General features: G+C 41.4%; 1 protein-coding gene across 1 annotated transcript in view; it reads left to right on the forward strand.

Annotated features, from left to right (window-relative positions):
• The window catches only part of LOC149217731 (alpha-mannosidase-like), a 468,321-nt gene that overhangs the window by 333,928 nt on the left and 118,427 nt on the right, over positions 1–15,966 (forward strand). The window contains exons 23-24 of the mRNA XM_089391406.1: positions 5,760–5,872; positions 6,031–6,115. Coding sequence (XP_089247532.1) covers positions 5,760–5,872; positions 6,031–6,115 — 198 coding nt within the window. The remainder of the gene's footprint in view (positions 1–5,759; positions 5,873–6,030; positions 6,116–15,966) is intronic.

Here is a 15,966-nt window from a genome sequence, read left to right on the forward strand (position 1 = left end):
CAGGAAAAATAGAGTAGAGCAGGGCAAGGGTCAGGCTGTACAAGGCAGTGCATTTGATGGATGAATAGTAACGACCAATAGACAGATTGCAGATGAAGTTCTCCATGGTTGAGAGGGAGTGTTAAAATTGGCAACCAGGGCAAAACTTCATGTGGGTCATCTTATTCATGGCTAATAATATTTTGATTAGATTCCTCTCGTCGAGAGGTGTAGGATTGATATAAAAATCATCCAATTCCGATAAGTATTCATGGAGATATGAATTTATTTTGATTATGGAATTATTATCAAGCCGATCTACAACTCATGTAGGCTTAGAAGCCCAACAGTCGCATCTATTCACCCACCAACATTGTGTATAAATGTAAGAGGACTTTTCCTCATTTAGACTCACTCATCTCATCACATCTCTCTCTCTCTATTGCGCAGATATGAGTCTCTTCTCTACTGCGCTGAAATGGGTCTCTCTCTCTCACACATGTGAAGCCGGAAGCTGTTGAATTTGAAGCTGCAACTGCAGAAGTAAAGATTGACTTGCGTGGCCTAGAAGATCTCCTCTTTGGAACTGTGTTGTAGGTTCATTTGAACCTCCTTTGAAAGCCGCAACTTTTGGTGGTGGAATGAAGTCAATCCGACGAACGGTTTGCAAGATATCGACTGCCCTAGTTTGAAGCCGGAAACTGCTGAAACTGAAGCTGCAACTGCAGAAGTAAAGATTGACTTGCGTGGCCTAGAAGATCTCCTCATCTGAACTGCGCTGTAGGTTCATCTGAACCTCCTCTGGAAGCCGAAACTTTTGGTGGTGGAATGAAGTCAATCCGAATGTCGATTTGTGAGATATGGTCTGCCCTAGTTTGATAATGAAGCTGCTAATGCTGATGCTACTGATCTAGGGTTTGCTACTGCTGATATGAATCAGATTTATTGTACTGTTTCTCTCTGCTGAATTATTGAAGATAAAAGAAGATTTGATCAAAGGGTTTCCCCACACATTGTGGGGTTTGTCCCTGGCTATCCGCCACATCTTGTGTCTCTTGTCTTGGCTTGTTTTCTGTCGATCGTTTAATGTTCTATCTGCACTTTACTTTATGTACATGTGATTGCTAATCGGTGGAATATAATAGGAAAAAGAAGTAAACTGTTATAAGCATAGAACATACCATAACTTAATAGTACCCAACTCCCAGTTGAGGGAGAAGATCATGTAGGCTTCCCATGACTCACCATTAGTAGGGCATTAGGGGTTTACCAAGACATACAGGGCCATCAGGGAGCGTTTTGCATGGAGGGACATTAAGGATGATGTTCTGAGGCATGTCCGAGAGTGTGACACATGCCAGAGGAACAAGGGTGAGCAGACATACCCTGCAGGGTTGCTGCAACCTCTTCCTATCCCTGATGGGAAATGGGAGAGTGTGTCGATGGATTTTATTATTGGGTTTCCCATAGTTTAGGGCAAGGACTGCATATACATGGTGGTGGACCAATTAACGAAGTTTGCTCACTTTTTCGCCATCTCAGCCCAGTCTTCGGCCTCACAGGTGGCCGAACTATTTTTGAAGGAGGTATTTCGGCTTCATGGTCTCTCGAAGACCATTGTTAGTGATCGTGATAGCAGGTTCATGGGGGGATTTTGGCTGGAGCTATTTCGACTAGTGGGCACAAAGCTCACTTCGAGTACCAGTTATCACCCCCAGACTGATGGGTAGACAGTGGCTGGAGGGTTACCTACGCAACTATGTGATGGGCCATCAGCGTGCATGGATATGGTGGTTTCATTTGGGCGAGTACTGCTACAACACAACGTATCACATGTCCATAGGTATGTCACCATTCAGAGATTTGTATGGTTATGATGCATTATCTTTTGCTGGCATGATGTTTGGAGACAGAAAGGCCCCTAGGGCCAAGGATTGGATATAGGAGAGCCACGACATCTTGTGGACTCTCAAAGATAACTTGCAGACTGTGCAAAACCGCCAGAAGTTCTATGTAGACAGAGGTCGAGTAGAGAGGCAGTTTGAGGTTGGGGATTTGGTCTTCTTGAGACTTTAGCCATACAAACAGTGGACACTCAAACAAAAGGGGCCCAAGAAGCTCAAACCTCGCTTTTATGGGCCATACAAAGTCACTCGGAGAGTTGGGGCGGTAGCATATGAGCTAGAACTAGCCTTGAGAGTTGGGTTCATAACATTTTTCATTTGTCTTGCCCGAAAAAGGCACTGGGTCAACAAGTGACCGAACGTAATGTCACTTCCTAAATTATTTTGGAACAGGATTAATTTCTACATTTTGGGGTCAATTTTGGATGAGACAGGGCCCATTTTATTTTTATTAGAAGACTTAGGAGCTAGAAGTAAGTTACATTGGATTTTGTTAGTAGCATGTGGGGCCACCCAAACAAGGAAATACACACTCCCCAAGCCAATGGTTTGAAATGCATGAGAGGTAAAATCGAAGGCTTAGTGAGGGACCCATGAAGGATAGAAAAAGGAAGGAAAAGAGCTCCACAAAATCTATATAAGGGAGGAAACACTCTTCATTTGGCATCTTTGGCATATCGAATTTCTTCTCAATTGCTCGAGCTGCTTAGCCGGGTCACTTGTTGTTTAGCATGAGTTTTCCGGGCAGAGAATTCACCCTTTCTTTGGGGGACTTCAAGTTCCAGCCTAGAGAGTTTCATCCATAATCTTTCGGAGGTGATTTTCAGTGTGGTTTCCAACATTTGTATTCAGAGTTTTTACGGTGGTGTGTATTCCAGGAGGATGCAGGGGGAAAATCGAGTTGAGGTCCTTTGCATTCTTCAGAGGAGATATTGTTAGGAGAAATTCCGGGAAAGAAGCTTTGGTGATTTTTTGTTCATTTGGGTGAGTTTTTGGGCTGAAGGTGATAGCTTTCTTCAGTGAGGATTTCGTAGTTCCTTGGGCCAACACAAAAGGAAGAGACTGGGCACACGTGGGTGGTGGAGACTCAGCCATTGGAGTTGTTCCTTGTCGGGAGAAATAAAGGAAGTATTAGTGGAGATGATTGCTACCTTTCCAGAGTGTTTGAGGAGGATTTTGTTGGTGTATTGACAGTCAGTGTGCTTCAGCAGCTCTGGAGGGCATACAACTTTTTGGGGGTCAATTTTGGAAGGTCAAAACCAGGAAAAACCATTTCTGGGTTTTTGTGGATTTTGCTTTAGGAGCCTAGAAATACTTTTACAGAATTTTATGAGCATAGAAAATGGGTTTTTCAGCCATATCTTTGTAGCAGACAGTGCAAAATTGTTGGGGACTGCGTAGTGCAGTAGTTGGACAACTGATTGTAGCTCCAGATTGTCATTGCTTCACCTAGGCTTTTCTCCGCTTTCCTTTGAGGCAAGCCCAGGTGCATTCCTTCCATATTTTGTATTCTTGCACCAGTTTATAATAAAATGGCTCATCTGCTTCCATATTTCTGTTTGTTATGGGTGTATTCTAATTGCTTTGAAATCTCTATGGTGAAAAATTGTTATTTGCTTGCATATCACTATTTCTCCTATTTTGGGACATTACACCACAGCCATAGAGCTACTACCCATGGATGATGAGGGGCACTTGGTTTTGAAGCCAGAGGCTATTCTAGACACCTGTGAGAGGCACTTGTGGAACAGGGTTATCAAAGAATTTTTAATTAGGCAAAGGAACCTACTAGATGAGGATGCCTCATGGGAGGGAGAGCAGATACTTAAGCATCCTTCATTGCAGTTGCTTGAAGAAAAGCAACGTTTTGGCGAGGGGGACTATGACATTCCCACTTAGAATATTGCTAAGGGGAAATATCAATTTTGCCCAATTTTGTCTTATTTCGTACTGGCACTTAAGAAAAGTGGGTTTGGGGATCCCACTTTAATTTTGGAGTTAGGAAGAGACCCAAACATTAGGAGAAGGTGAGAAAATTGAATTGCTAGTGGTAAGTGGGGGCCACTCATGCAGAAATATGGCCCCATAGGAAGTACACACTCATTGGAGGGAAATTGGTGGGGGAAAGTCGATGATGGGGCACACATAGGCAACTGGGAGGCACTTTGACAAAAGAGGAGGAGACAATCACTTTTGGGCATTCTTGATCATTTGAGTTTTCTCTTGCACTAGCACGCTTGAGCTGAAGCCAAGTCTGCAAGTGTTGTTGAGCACAAGAGGTTTCCAAGCGGAAATCTCACCCCTTGCTTCAGTGGACTTCGAGTGTCAGCGCGAGGAAGTCTCATCTTTTTCAGATTGATCTGGGAGCAATGTAGTGGGAGTGTGGAGGAGTTCTAGCAACAACAACGTAGAGACTGCATTGTCCTTATTAGTGCCACATGTGGGACTTGAGGAGAGAAGGGAGTTTGGGGCTGAGATTTGTGGGGGAGTCCGGGAAGGAGAATTGTTGAAGATTTCATCCATTTTGGGGACACTCAGCAACAGAATTTACAGGTGGGTCAAAATACCCAACAACAACAGCAGCCAGGGGAAATTGGGCCGAAATTCCAAGGTCAACATTTTGCCAATTCCTTCATGGGTTTTTGTGTGTTATTGGAGGAGATCACCGGGTTAATTTCTCAGAATTTTCTGAGAACAGGAGGAGGCCCTAGCAGCGATTGTTTACAGCCAACAACTTATTTTCTGGGCAGTTCAGCGCAAAGCCATAGAGAGATCAGCCAGCAGCTTTGGGGGGTTTGTCTTCTTCACTTGGGATTTTGCTAGATTGCCTTAGGCAAGTCCAGGTGCACACTTTCCAAACATTAGATTGTAACCCCATGCTTTCATCATAAAATGGCTTAGCACAGTGCAGTTTTTGGCTCTATATCGTGGTCTGATTTGTGTGCAATTTTTCTGTGTATTTTTACTATGCATGCTTTGTTTATTACTGTAAATTTTCTTTAGGGATATTACAGTTTCATTATGAATGAAATATGCTCTTTTCCTTTTGTTTCAATATTTATTCCTTACACGTTGATATTGTCATTGATTGTGGAGTATTTTCATGCACTTCTATTCTATTTCTTGGAGGCTCAGCATTTGAAGAAATCAATTTCAAGATTGTGCATTTAAGCATATTCTTCATTACTCCCTGCATGGCTTCATCTTATAAGAAAAGGAAATTGTCTAAAGCAGTGGTCCAATTTGTTGTATAGATCACTGCAATTAATTGAAGGACAACATTCTATCTAAGACACGAGTGACAGTTCAAGTATCCGCCCATCTTATTTATTACTCATAGGTAGATGTAGCAATGTATCATCCATCATTTAATAAGCAATAAAAATATAGGTCCTTCATCAAATTAATGTGATTTCTGATGTGAAAATCTCCCCTTAAATTTTAATAGTGTGTTTATTGGTGCCTCATTCACCAAAGATGAAAAGGATTTGCTGTGTGATAGAATGCATCACTTTCAGTTATTGGGTCATCTTTAGAACATGTGAAACCAAAACCTAATTAAAATTTTAGGCGGTGAAAACCCTAAGAAAAATGTAGTGTAAAATGGCACTTCTTATGGACTGATATTCTTAGGATAAAAGAAAATGAATTCTCCTTTTTAGGTAATAGAAAATATAGGCTCCTTATGGTAAAAACTGTCTGAAGGATAATGATATTTAAAAGAACAAATGTAGATGAATATTAATATGCAACTTTGTCTCAAGATTTTAGTTATTTCGGTGAATTCGTGAACCTTATAGTATCCTGCATAAATATTTTTTCCGTTTTTCAATCACAAAAGCTTCACGAATTACTGAATTCTGTGAGTATTTGCAGCTTAACCTTGGGATCTATATGATGGATGACAAAGCTGAATTTTCAGTTTTGGTTGATCGTGCTGTTGGAGGTGCAAGCATTAAAGATGGGCAACTTGAACTAATGCTTCACAGGTTTTTTGAGTATCTTTATAATTGAGAGAAATCAAAATATCACATTATCATCATCATTATTAAATATTATAGCATTCTTAGAGAGTTTTCAAATTTCTATATATCATTTCATATAAACACTAGAAAATCTAAAATATTTTTCTTTTTTGCTTTACCAGGCGATTGCTCTATGATGATGGTAAAGGGGTTGGTGAACCTCTTAATGAAACTGTTTGTGATCAATCAAAGTGTCAAGGACTAACAGTATGTGATTTCAAAAATGTTTTTAGTTGTAATTTTTTTTTTTATCAATATATGTAGTTTAATGTGTCTGATAGTAAGTTGATGTAATATTCCTTAATATTATTTGATTATTTTTTTTAGGAAATTGCTTCAGAAAAATGTGCCATAAATTTTTCAATAAGAAATGGAACAATTTTGCACAAGAAATTATCAGCATTTCAATAATTTTTTTAACATAGTCGGGTATTTTTTTTTATATTGCAAAAAAGAAAAGGAGCGAGCTCCTTATACATTCAAAAGAAGATTGATTCAAATGTAGTGCACAAAATGGGAGCACAATCCCCGCATCTACACTTTCATCCTTGATTCTATAAAATTCAAAAACTAAAGTGGCATATTGCCTTACATATTGTCCTAGAAACAAACTATATTTGCACTGCATTAATAGAAGAGACAAGATCACCAGAACTGATTTACTGATTCCTCTTGCTGGGGGCGGCGCTTCTTGATGCACCTAGAGGATGTTTCTCCTCGCTAGCTTTGATTGTGGATCTTGATGTACTCGACTATTTCTTCCAAGTGTTTGCATTTGTCTTTTAGATCTTCTATTTCAGCTCTCTGTAAATCTATGTCTCTTTGCTTGTACACATTGGTTGTCTTCATCTCTGCCCTGAGGTCCTTTAAAGCTTGGTTAAACCTTCCAATCATAAATCTATTGGCCCTACAAGTTGGGCAGTTGTCATTCTTTTCTGCTCTCTCTAGTGGATTGCAGGCCATTCTGTTGCTTTGATTTACTGTAGAGGCTGTGTCTTTTTTGGTCCCAGTGATGGCCCTCTTACTTTGATATGTTCTGTTTGTTCCTCTATTGTTGATGGTGGAGTTCTGATTATTGGCCTCTTGAAGACAAATCTCCAAAGCTTTGAGAAAAACTATGTAGCTCTGACCCTGCTTTGTGTTCCAAAACCAATCTGTGGAGTGGTCTTGATCTGTGGTGTTGGCTGGGAGATGATGGATTGGTGAAATATAAAAAGTAGATGGAGAGGTTGGCTCCAGAAAATCTGAGGCTTGAGGACGTTGAGGAGGAGAGGCTGCTTTCAGTATGAGAGTACTTCTTAGTCTAAGAAAATGATGCGTGAGGACGGTAGGGCTATGAGACAGCCTGTGTATTAAACAGGGGAAGGCAACGTTGATATGGGGAGAGACTATTACAGAATTCTGGGAGTTTGAATTATAGGCGTAAAGGGAACCAGAGGAGCAGACAGCTGAGGGAGAGCACTGTGGAGCAAATGTCAGCGAAGATGTCCCCCGTTGGTGAAGTTTGAGCTTGGAAATACAACTTGATGAGTTGAGAGGGAGAATTTGACTGACTGCTGAATGCTTCAAGATAAAGGCTTCAGGCTGACTGTGGGCGAGGGGATCACTTATGAGAAGGCCCGAGTGTGGATAGGCTGATTTTTCTGGGTAGTGGAGATTACTGAGCTCTGCTACCGATTTATTGAACTCAGGGCGGAGGGATAACCTGCTGCTATAGGTAAAAGTCATGATGCGAATTGACCTTGTGCTTGTACAACTGCCTGTTGTAACAAACCTTGATCTTGTGTGACAATTTCGATCCTGTTGCTTGTAATTGATATGACCATTACCGTCTTTTCTTAGTACTAAAGGATGCTTGTGTTCCTAATCATATGTGCTTTGTAGCTTTTTTGGGATTGAGTAGATTTTGTGTTCTGAGCCATGTAGATTGCATTTGAGATCAACTGTTATTAAATCTTCATTGTGTTCTATAGACAATTTGACTCTTGGAGTGAAGTTTTGATCACCCTTTTTTTCCTTTTGTTATGCTTCTTTCCATTTCTTTCCTTTCTCAGTCCTCATCATAATTATGGAATTCATGGTATGTTTTCAACATAGACTTCATTGTTTTCTTTTACAATCCCACCTAATCTTTCAAGTGCTTTGTTGGCATAGTTATCTGCTTCCTTGTTTTGATTTCTCAAACACATGCTTGAGTGTTATGTTTCCCAAACCTTTTATGTTTGATCTGATCCTCTGACAAATTTTATTAATGGCGATACTATTGAAAATTGGACACCCTTGGAAGGCTATAAATACAAGTGACCTCAACCTCATTTGGACAATCATCATGAGACATTGCTCCATTCTCTTCTTGTTTTTGGCTCACACACATCCAAAATTATAGGGTCTGTTGATTTGGAGTAGCATTGGATATGCTCTAGCCACGAAATTTGGTGGAGAGGTTGGGACACATGAGATCTCCAATACCCAGAAAGAGTTTGGGTAGATTCTAAACAGATAATGAGATATTAAAGTAATTAATATTTTTAATGGAGTCCCTAAGTCTAAACTTAGGGAAAATAAAATATTAATGTGTATTAATATGAATCTGTGTTAGAGTGCTCCAAAAGACATGGATCAAGCCAGATCTAATCTTAGCCATTGATTAGCGAATTAATCTCGGCCATTGAGATGTCAACAGGAAAAGTATAAGAGGAGGCTTGAGAGTCACTTGGAGAACACACCAGAGTGATCAGTCAGTCTATTCTCTAGAGCACGGTTGCTAAGAGAGATAGAATCAGTGATCGGGAGAGCAGCTGAGGGGCATTGAGTACAAAGAAACAGAGAAGGCAGAGATTGTGCCGGGAGAGCAGTGCAGCAGCCAAGGAGAGTGACGCAGAGCTAGCAAGGGCTCACGAAGGGCCATGCAGAGGCAGCCAAGTGCTACGCAGAGCACCAGAGAGGCCAGCATGTCTGATGCAGAGGCCTAGAAAGCTGACGCAAGGCCAATGTATGAAGCTCGAATACCCATTGGAAAATTCCCTCAACTGTACACAGTATCCCTTGCTCATGCAGGATCCCAACAAGCCTTACTGAAGTAGAGGCACATGTCCCACCCATGATCAACTCCCCAAGTGTGGGCTTAGAGATGAACGGTATACACCCCTGTAGAATATCACCTCATCTCCTAGCCTGTGGTTGCCAACTTGCGTACTGACATTGTTCCTCCACTAGGGAATCCCTACCGTGCCCCTGATGCAATGAATCCCATAGAGTCATCTCAAGCAAGTCTCCCAAGTCCTGCTATCCATAACGTATGCTTCGATCGGACACAAAAAGGCTCCCCTCAATTTCCTGTGATGCCAATGAGTGAGAGATGCCTAGGCTCCTGAAGGGTATGGTCGAGAACTCGCGTGGACACTCCTGACCAGCCTTGTGACCAAACCACTCTCTAAACATGGGTATGTCCCCCTTAATGGCATGCCTAACATTCTCTTGAAGTAGTCTCCCTGCTAGTAGCACTCCCCCAATTTGCAGTGCAGCCTTGCGCGCTGTTGCATATAACCATGGGTTCTCATGCCCCCTGGCATACAACTGCACCCCATTGCACATCTTTGTGAACTGCTAGACCTTGCTACATGTTATCGCATCGCCTCAGATCAAATGGCATCCCTCCTATATCAATGCGTCTGTCACACTATGAGGAAAATCATTGTGACGTGAACCACCCCTACACCCCGGTGCCACCCTATATACCACTACACACCACCGTGCACCTTTGCATATCGCTGCACACCACTGCATGCCCCTATACATCCCTGGATGCCATGGTCTAAAAGTGAGTCAGTAAGTATCCGTCCACATCTTGTCAGTACCATAGTATCCACTCTCTTATCTCCATAACCTCAAATGAGTGGACCTTCCCTTATGATCCTTCCTGAGAGTTTTGGCAGGTGAATCTCCCTCTGTACTTGTGCGGGTGTCACTAGGGTGTTGCTTCTCGGTTACCCTTGTGCCCCATATATCCATCAAAAATCATCCTCTCCATACAAGGAACTATGTGGTGGCCTACTAATGCCACCTCCTCTGACAACCCCCTGCCAAGGTAGACTGATCATCAAATGCCCCCACACATGGCCAACATGCCAAGACAACTCATGGAGTCTTCATGCTCCTCTGTCAGCTCGACCTGTCACTGGTGTTGTCTAGAACTCTGGTGGGAATATGAAAATGGGGTTGAGTCCAATCACTGGATCCACCATCCCGCTAATACATTGGCTAACCCAATAAATGGAGTAGTGGGGAGTCTTGTTGAAAAGTGTAACTAGGTTCGGTCTTCATAATGACATGTAATTATGATTTTATGTAAAGAGATGTAAATAAGAAAAATGTAATTATTATGTTGACTTGCTTCATGGGTTTCATGAGCAAGGGATTTTGTTTTTGAGTCAAGACTTCCATTGAGAGTCTTTAGGGTTTATTCATCTAGACATAAAAGAGTCATTATCATGTAAATGAAGTCACGTCACACTTTGTAATAGGTCAATATTGTCTATGTAAAATATTGTCTATGTAAAGTATCAATATTGGTATAGTGTGAGGATCACATCCAGACTATATACATTTTTTTTTTTAAAACAGCAAATACAACCAGAAAAGAACGCATTGAAAATTCAAATTTATTTAGCACACACATACCAGCCACACATTTCAGGAAACATATCATAACATTTCATACGTTTAACTAAGATCAATAGTAATGAAATACATATGTACCGTTCACCAGAAGGCGAGACTCCACTTGCTCTGCTGTTGCTGGTATTCTCTTGTAGCTGGTCACATCCGCGAGTGAGTGATGACACACTTGAACCAAATGCAAAGACCCACTGGTTAACCTCCCAGCCTACTCCTTGGGTACTCTTCTTCCCCGCGGACCCCCGAGCTGCAATGGGGTTGTACAATGGAGACAAACACTAGCTAGTAGAGGAGAGCACACCTTGGCTCAAGAGTCCCCTCTCTAAATCCTCTACCTCACCAAACTCACTATAGCTTCGTAATCACTGTTCTCACAACATCTCATCCATCCAACCATAGGGTTCCCCAAAAGTCCCTTCTCCCATTGCCTGCCCCTTCTTTTATAGGAGTCCTCATAGGTGACACTTGTCATGTCATGCATAATTAATTATTTTTCTTTTTTTTTATAATTCAATAGCTTGATTATTCACCCACCCATGTGTCATTCTCACATCAAGGGTCTCCCAAAATTATTTAATTAATTTTTTATTTAAAACTAATATTTCCTCACCTCAACAAGATTCCTATTTCTTCTCCTAGCTGTCTCTTGATTCCCCCCTTTTATTCCTTAATTTGTGTTCATTACTTGAAGTCAATTAATGAGTCAAGATTTTATCCCCAATCTACTCCCTAATTTAACTCAGGTTATCTCCTAGATGGATATTCTTATGTTGGTTGTTGACACATGGAATTTTTCTACCTTTCTCTAAATTTAATTTATTATTCTCATTTTAATTCACCTTCCCCTTTTCTTAATTAGGTTTAAATTAGTTTAGGATTAATCTTTATCCTTACCATTATGTTTGTCTTTCCCCTTTTTCCTAATTAAACCACATAATCTTCCTAGTATTTTCCAAAATGGGAGGGGTAGAGTTTTTAAGGTACTCTATTTTAATTCTTCCTATGACCCCCCTTATTTCAAGTTTTATTTTTGATTTAATTACATTGGTTTCTAATCATCATTTACCCTTGATGTAAATTTACCTAGTTTTCATTCCTTGCTTATATTTATTTATTATTATTTATTTTTAATGATTCCAAGGCTGCCAAGCTTTGGTTGTGCCCTTCAAGAACTTCCCTAGAAGTTCCAAGGGTGCCACACCTAATAGCTTATGTGTGATGTCAAGGGTGCCAGTTTGGTTGTGCCCTTCAAGAACTTCCCTAGAAGTTCCAAGGGTGCCACACCTAATAGTTTATTTGTGCTGCCAAGGGTGCCAGTTTGGTTGTGCCCTTCAAGAACTTCCTTAGAAGTTCCAAGGGTGCCACACCTAATAGTTTATTTGTGATGCCAAGGGTGCCAAGTTGGTCGTGCCCTTCAAGAAATTCCCCTGAATTTCCAAGGGTGCCACACCACTTGCCCTTCAAGCATCCAGTGATTACGAGGGGAAAATATAGTGCAACGTCATAGACCACTATCATCTCTTATGTTGCCTGCTATAGTGAGACTAATGGTGTCGGGGATCAAGGAATCCGCCTTGATGCGCGCCCCCCGATAAAGTCCTCATGAGCGAACCAACTTTGGAACCCGCCCTCATGGCATCGTGATCTTCAAGGCAAAGGTGCTTCAACCCTTCCAGCCCAAGTCATGGCGGGAGTGCTAGTGGGTGAGATCAGGGACTCTGTCCCACCCCTCCCATGTAGTTCCATCCACTTGTACAACCCCATCACCCATATGTGAGTCATTCGGTCAAGCAACTAATCTGTGCCTACAACCATTAATATATCATCAGAATATAGTTAAACATATATGGCAGGTTCCAAGATCGACTTAGACTTTCAAAGGTAAAGTAATATAAATTTTCATCAAACCAGGTGTCATCGACATGTCATATGCGAGTGCTTCTGATGGTTTCCTGCCATACTCAATAATCATCAGTAACACAGTTTCTCAATGTTAGTCAGTTATCATAATAGCATCATTAACAATCCCTGGTCATTCACATCATTGTCCATTGTAAGTCTGAACTAAAAGAAGTAGGGACACACCCCTCATGGCTATCATCAATAATCATCAATGGAAACATACATATTCATTTAGCTATCAACATCGTAACATCATAGAAATATACCTATCCATAAAATTTATCCTCATTATGCTTTTAGTAGAGCGCATACATATTCTTTACTACCCTCATCATAATTTCAAATAGAGACCAACTTAACTATTAATATTGTAATCATCAGAATACTGATAGATAAGATACATAACCATTCATGCTACCATAATATCAATGGAATGCATTCATAACATCACAACCATGAATATCTCAATCGCTAATAATAGTGTCATGGGTCCAGATCCTCAATCTGAGGTCCTTGAAGAATAGAGTGTCTAAGATAATGTCGTATTAGGGTCAGGAGACTAGAGTGGGCACTACAATTGGCTCGCACATGTGTCTAGGGTTTTGAGTCACCATCGCAGGCTTGTAACAAGAAATTTTCAGCTATAGTCGCAAGCATGCAAGCCTATGAATTCAGCTAAAGGGTTTTAGCTGCATACATGACAAATATTCCTTGCGGTTGAGACCTAAAGGTTGAATTTTTCACTTGACCGAATATTTTTCCAATTGACTACAGAGTTCGGTAGTTGACCTCAGTTAGAAATAGTTGATCACATGATTATGAATTAGGGTTTTGGATTATTGGATTTTTTGGATTCGTTTCATGGATATTGTCTAGTTGATTTTGCTGGATAGGTTTATGATGAAATATATGGATCATTTTACTCTCTCTTTGTTAAATCATTCAATGACAATCTAATAAGAAGAACAATTTTAAGGGGTTTTCCATGTAGTGGGTTTTTCACTAGTCTCCGACCAATCCTGGTGTCTCTATGTGTGAATGTTGTTCTATTGTTCCTTTATGTTCCACTGCATTGATGATGATATTGTTCTTTCTACATAGTTGCATATGTTGCTGAATAATGATGTAAATCTAAATAATGTTATGATGTTATGGGGTGAACTTAATATGGAAATAATGAAATGCAATTATCAAAGCAAAGAACGATATAGCCCTAAGAAAATTTAACACTGCAATGTCTACCATACCCATGTTTTTGGTTCACGGTGCTGGAGAGAAGCTAGGGTAGAACGAGATGCCTATGGGGGAGTACTTTCATGAGTGGCAGTCTCAAGGAGAGGATGTTCGAGCTGCCTTGAGCTTCAAGGATTATTGCTAGCTCAAGAAAGGTAATAAGGGGAAGGGACCATGAGGCTCATACATGCAAAGCTCAGAGCTATAGAATATTGTTGGGAGATTATACCTCCCCACATTTGATGGCTCTCCCAAGTGTTTTGCAAGAGCATGGGTGGATAAATTAGATACATATTTTCAGCTCAATCAGATGACAAAGGTGGAAGCCATCAAAATGGCTACCTTGCATTTAGAGGGGGAGGCCCACGATTGGTGGTTCCATGGCTTATCTACATTAGGGCATGCCAGTGTGACCTCTTATGACGAGTTCACATGGAGGGTTGTGGAATGTTTTGACAAGAGGGATCCCGAGGCACATTTTAGGGATATGACCTAGCTCAAACAGACAAGCCACCGAGAGCACTACATAGCAGAATTTTTAAGGGTGTCAGTGATGATGTGAGATGTATTAGAGCCCAGGAGGGTTTTCTTGTTTGTAGAGGGGTTGGTTGAACCTTTGTGAAGATTGGTGCGGTGAGCAAACCTACTACTCTCCAGGACATAGTTAGTTGTACCCAAGATTTGCAGGACACAATTCCTAAGACTAGAGCACCAGTACCCACTCGGCTAAATTTTCCACAAAGGGGCAAAGACACCAGGGCCCCACCACAAAGGGAGACTCAAGGGCGTAGATAGTTGGATGAGAAGACTAGATGAGAACTCCAAAGGAGGAAGTTATGCTTTACCTGTCAGAATCTGTGGGCACCTGGGCATAGATGCACCAAGAGCAAGGCCCATTACATAGAGGTTTTCTCAGATAGTGAGCCGAAGGATGATGTCACGCTGGAGGATGATGGAGGTGATGGTGGGAACTAGGCTACTGAAGGAGGAGCCCTGCCTCTCCCACCTGGAGGAGCTCATTTTCTGCCTATAGGGGGAGTCATTGCTTCACTTCGGGGAGTGCCAAAGTACTTGACGATGAGGATCAGGGGCACAGTGAAGGGGCAATGTGTGTCAGTGTTGGTGGACAATGGGGCTACCCACAATTTTGTTGATGCACAAATGGTAGTGAGGAGAGGGATACATACTGAGAGTTTTGAGGGATTTTCAATCCTAGTCCCGAGGGACAAGACTATGTAGTGCACTCGATATGTCCCTAGCATGAAGGTGACTATGGGAAACTATTTGATGACAGACCACTTCTTTGTTGTTGATGTACTAGACAACAACGTGGTGATGGGTGTCTAGTGTTGGAATTTCTAAGTTTAACCCGTTAGTAATTCTTCCTGTACTATCTGGTATATTTCTTCCTACTTGTTTAATTACTTAACAAGTTATTTACCATGTAAATACTGAAAATAAACACAAGTACAGTATCAACATCTACAGATCATCAATTGAAAGAAAACAAGCACACAAGTTACACCGTTATTTTTGGACCAATGTCCCTAGAAAAACCCAATGCAAGAAAACCGGTGCAGCTATTCAAAGGGTTTTATTATTATGTAATTTTCAGAATACAACTAGGGTGCCAGAAATGGCTCACCCAACAGAGAATTCCCTCGGCAGTAGTACCTCTCCTCGGAGATAGATATTTCAGCTGAATAATCACCAGATGAACAATCCCACAGCAACAATTGCAGTTCCCACTGCACTGTATCACTCTAATAGGGACTGCGCCACCCTACCCGGCTCACCAGCTCCCACTCTGTCCCACAAAATCCTTCCAGCGTTGCCTCTTGGCTTTGCGTTAGCTTTGGTAGCCTCTGCGTCAAATTCTGGAGCTACTTCATCAGCCCCTAGACCCTCTACGTCTCACACGCTAGCCTCTCCTAGCTGCCTCTGCATAGCACCCAGCTGCCTCTGCGTCAACCTCCCCAGCTCCACGCTATCTCTTTGGTACCAACTCTACCTCTCTGTTATGTATTCACTGCCCCTTGTTGCTGATCACTGATTCTATCTCTCTTAGCAAACCCTGCTCTAGAGAATATAATGATTGATCACTCTGATGTGTTCTCCAACTCACCCTCAAGCCTCCTCTTATACTTTCCTCGTTGGTCCATCAATGGTCGAGATTAAATCTCTAATCAATGGCTAAGATTAGATTTGGCTTGATCCATGACTTTTGGACCATTCTAACCCAATTT

This window comes from Pinus tabuliformis, chromosome 1_1 (genome assembly GCF_031772625.1).
Source record: "Pinus tabuliformis cultivar Carrire ecotype Pingquan chromosome 1_1, CPIR1, whole genome shotgun sequence".
In the NCBI taxonomy this organism is placed as follows: Eukaryota; Viridiplantae; Streptophyta; class Pinopsida; order Pinales; family Pinaceae; genus Pinus; species Pinus tabuliformis.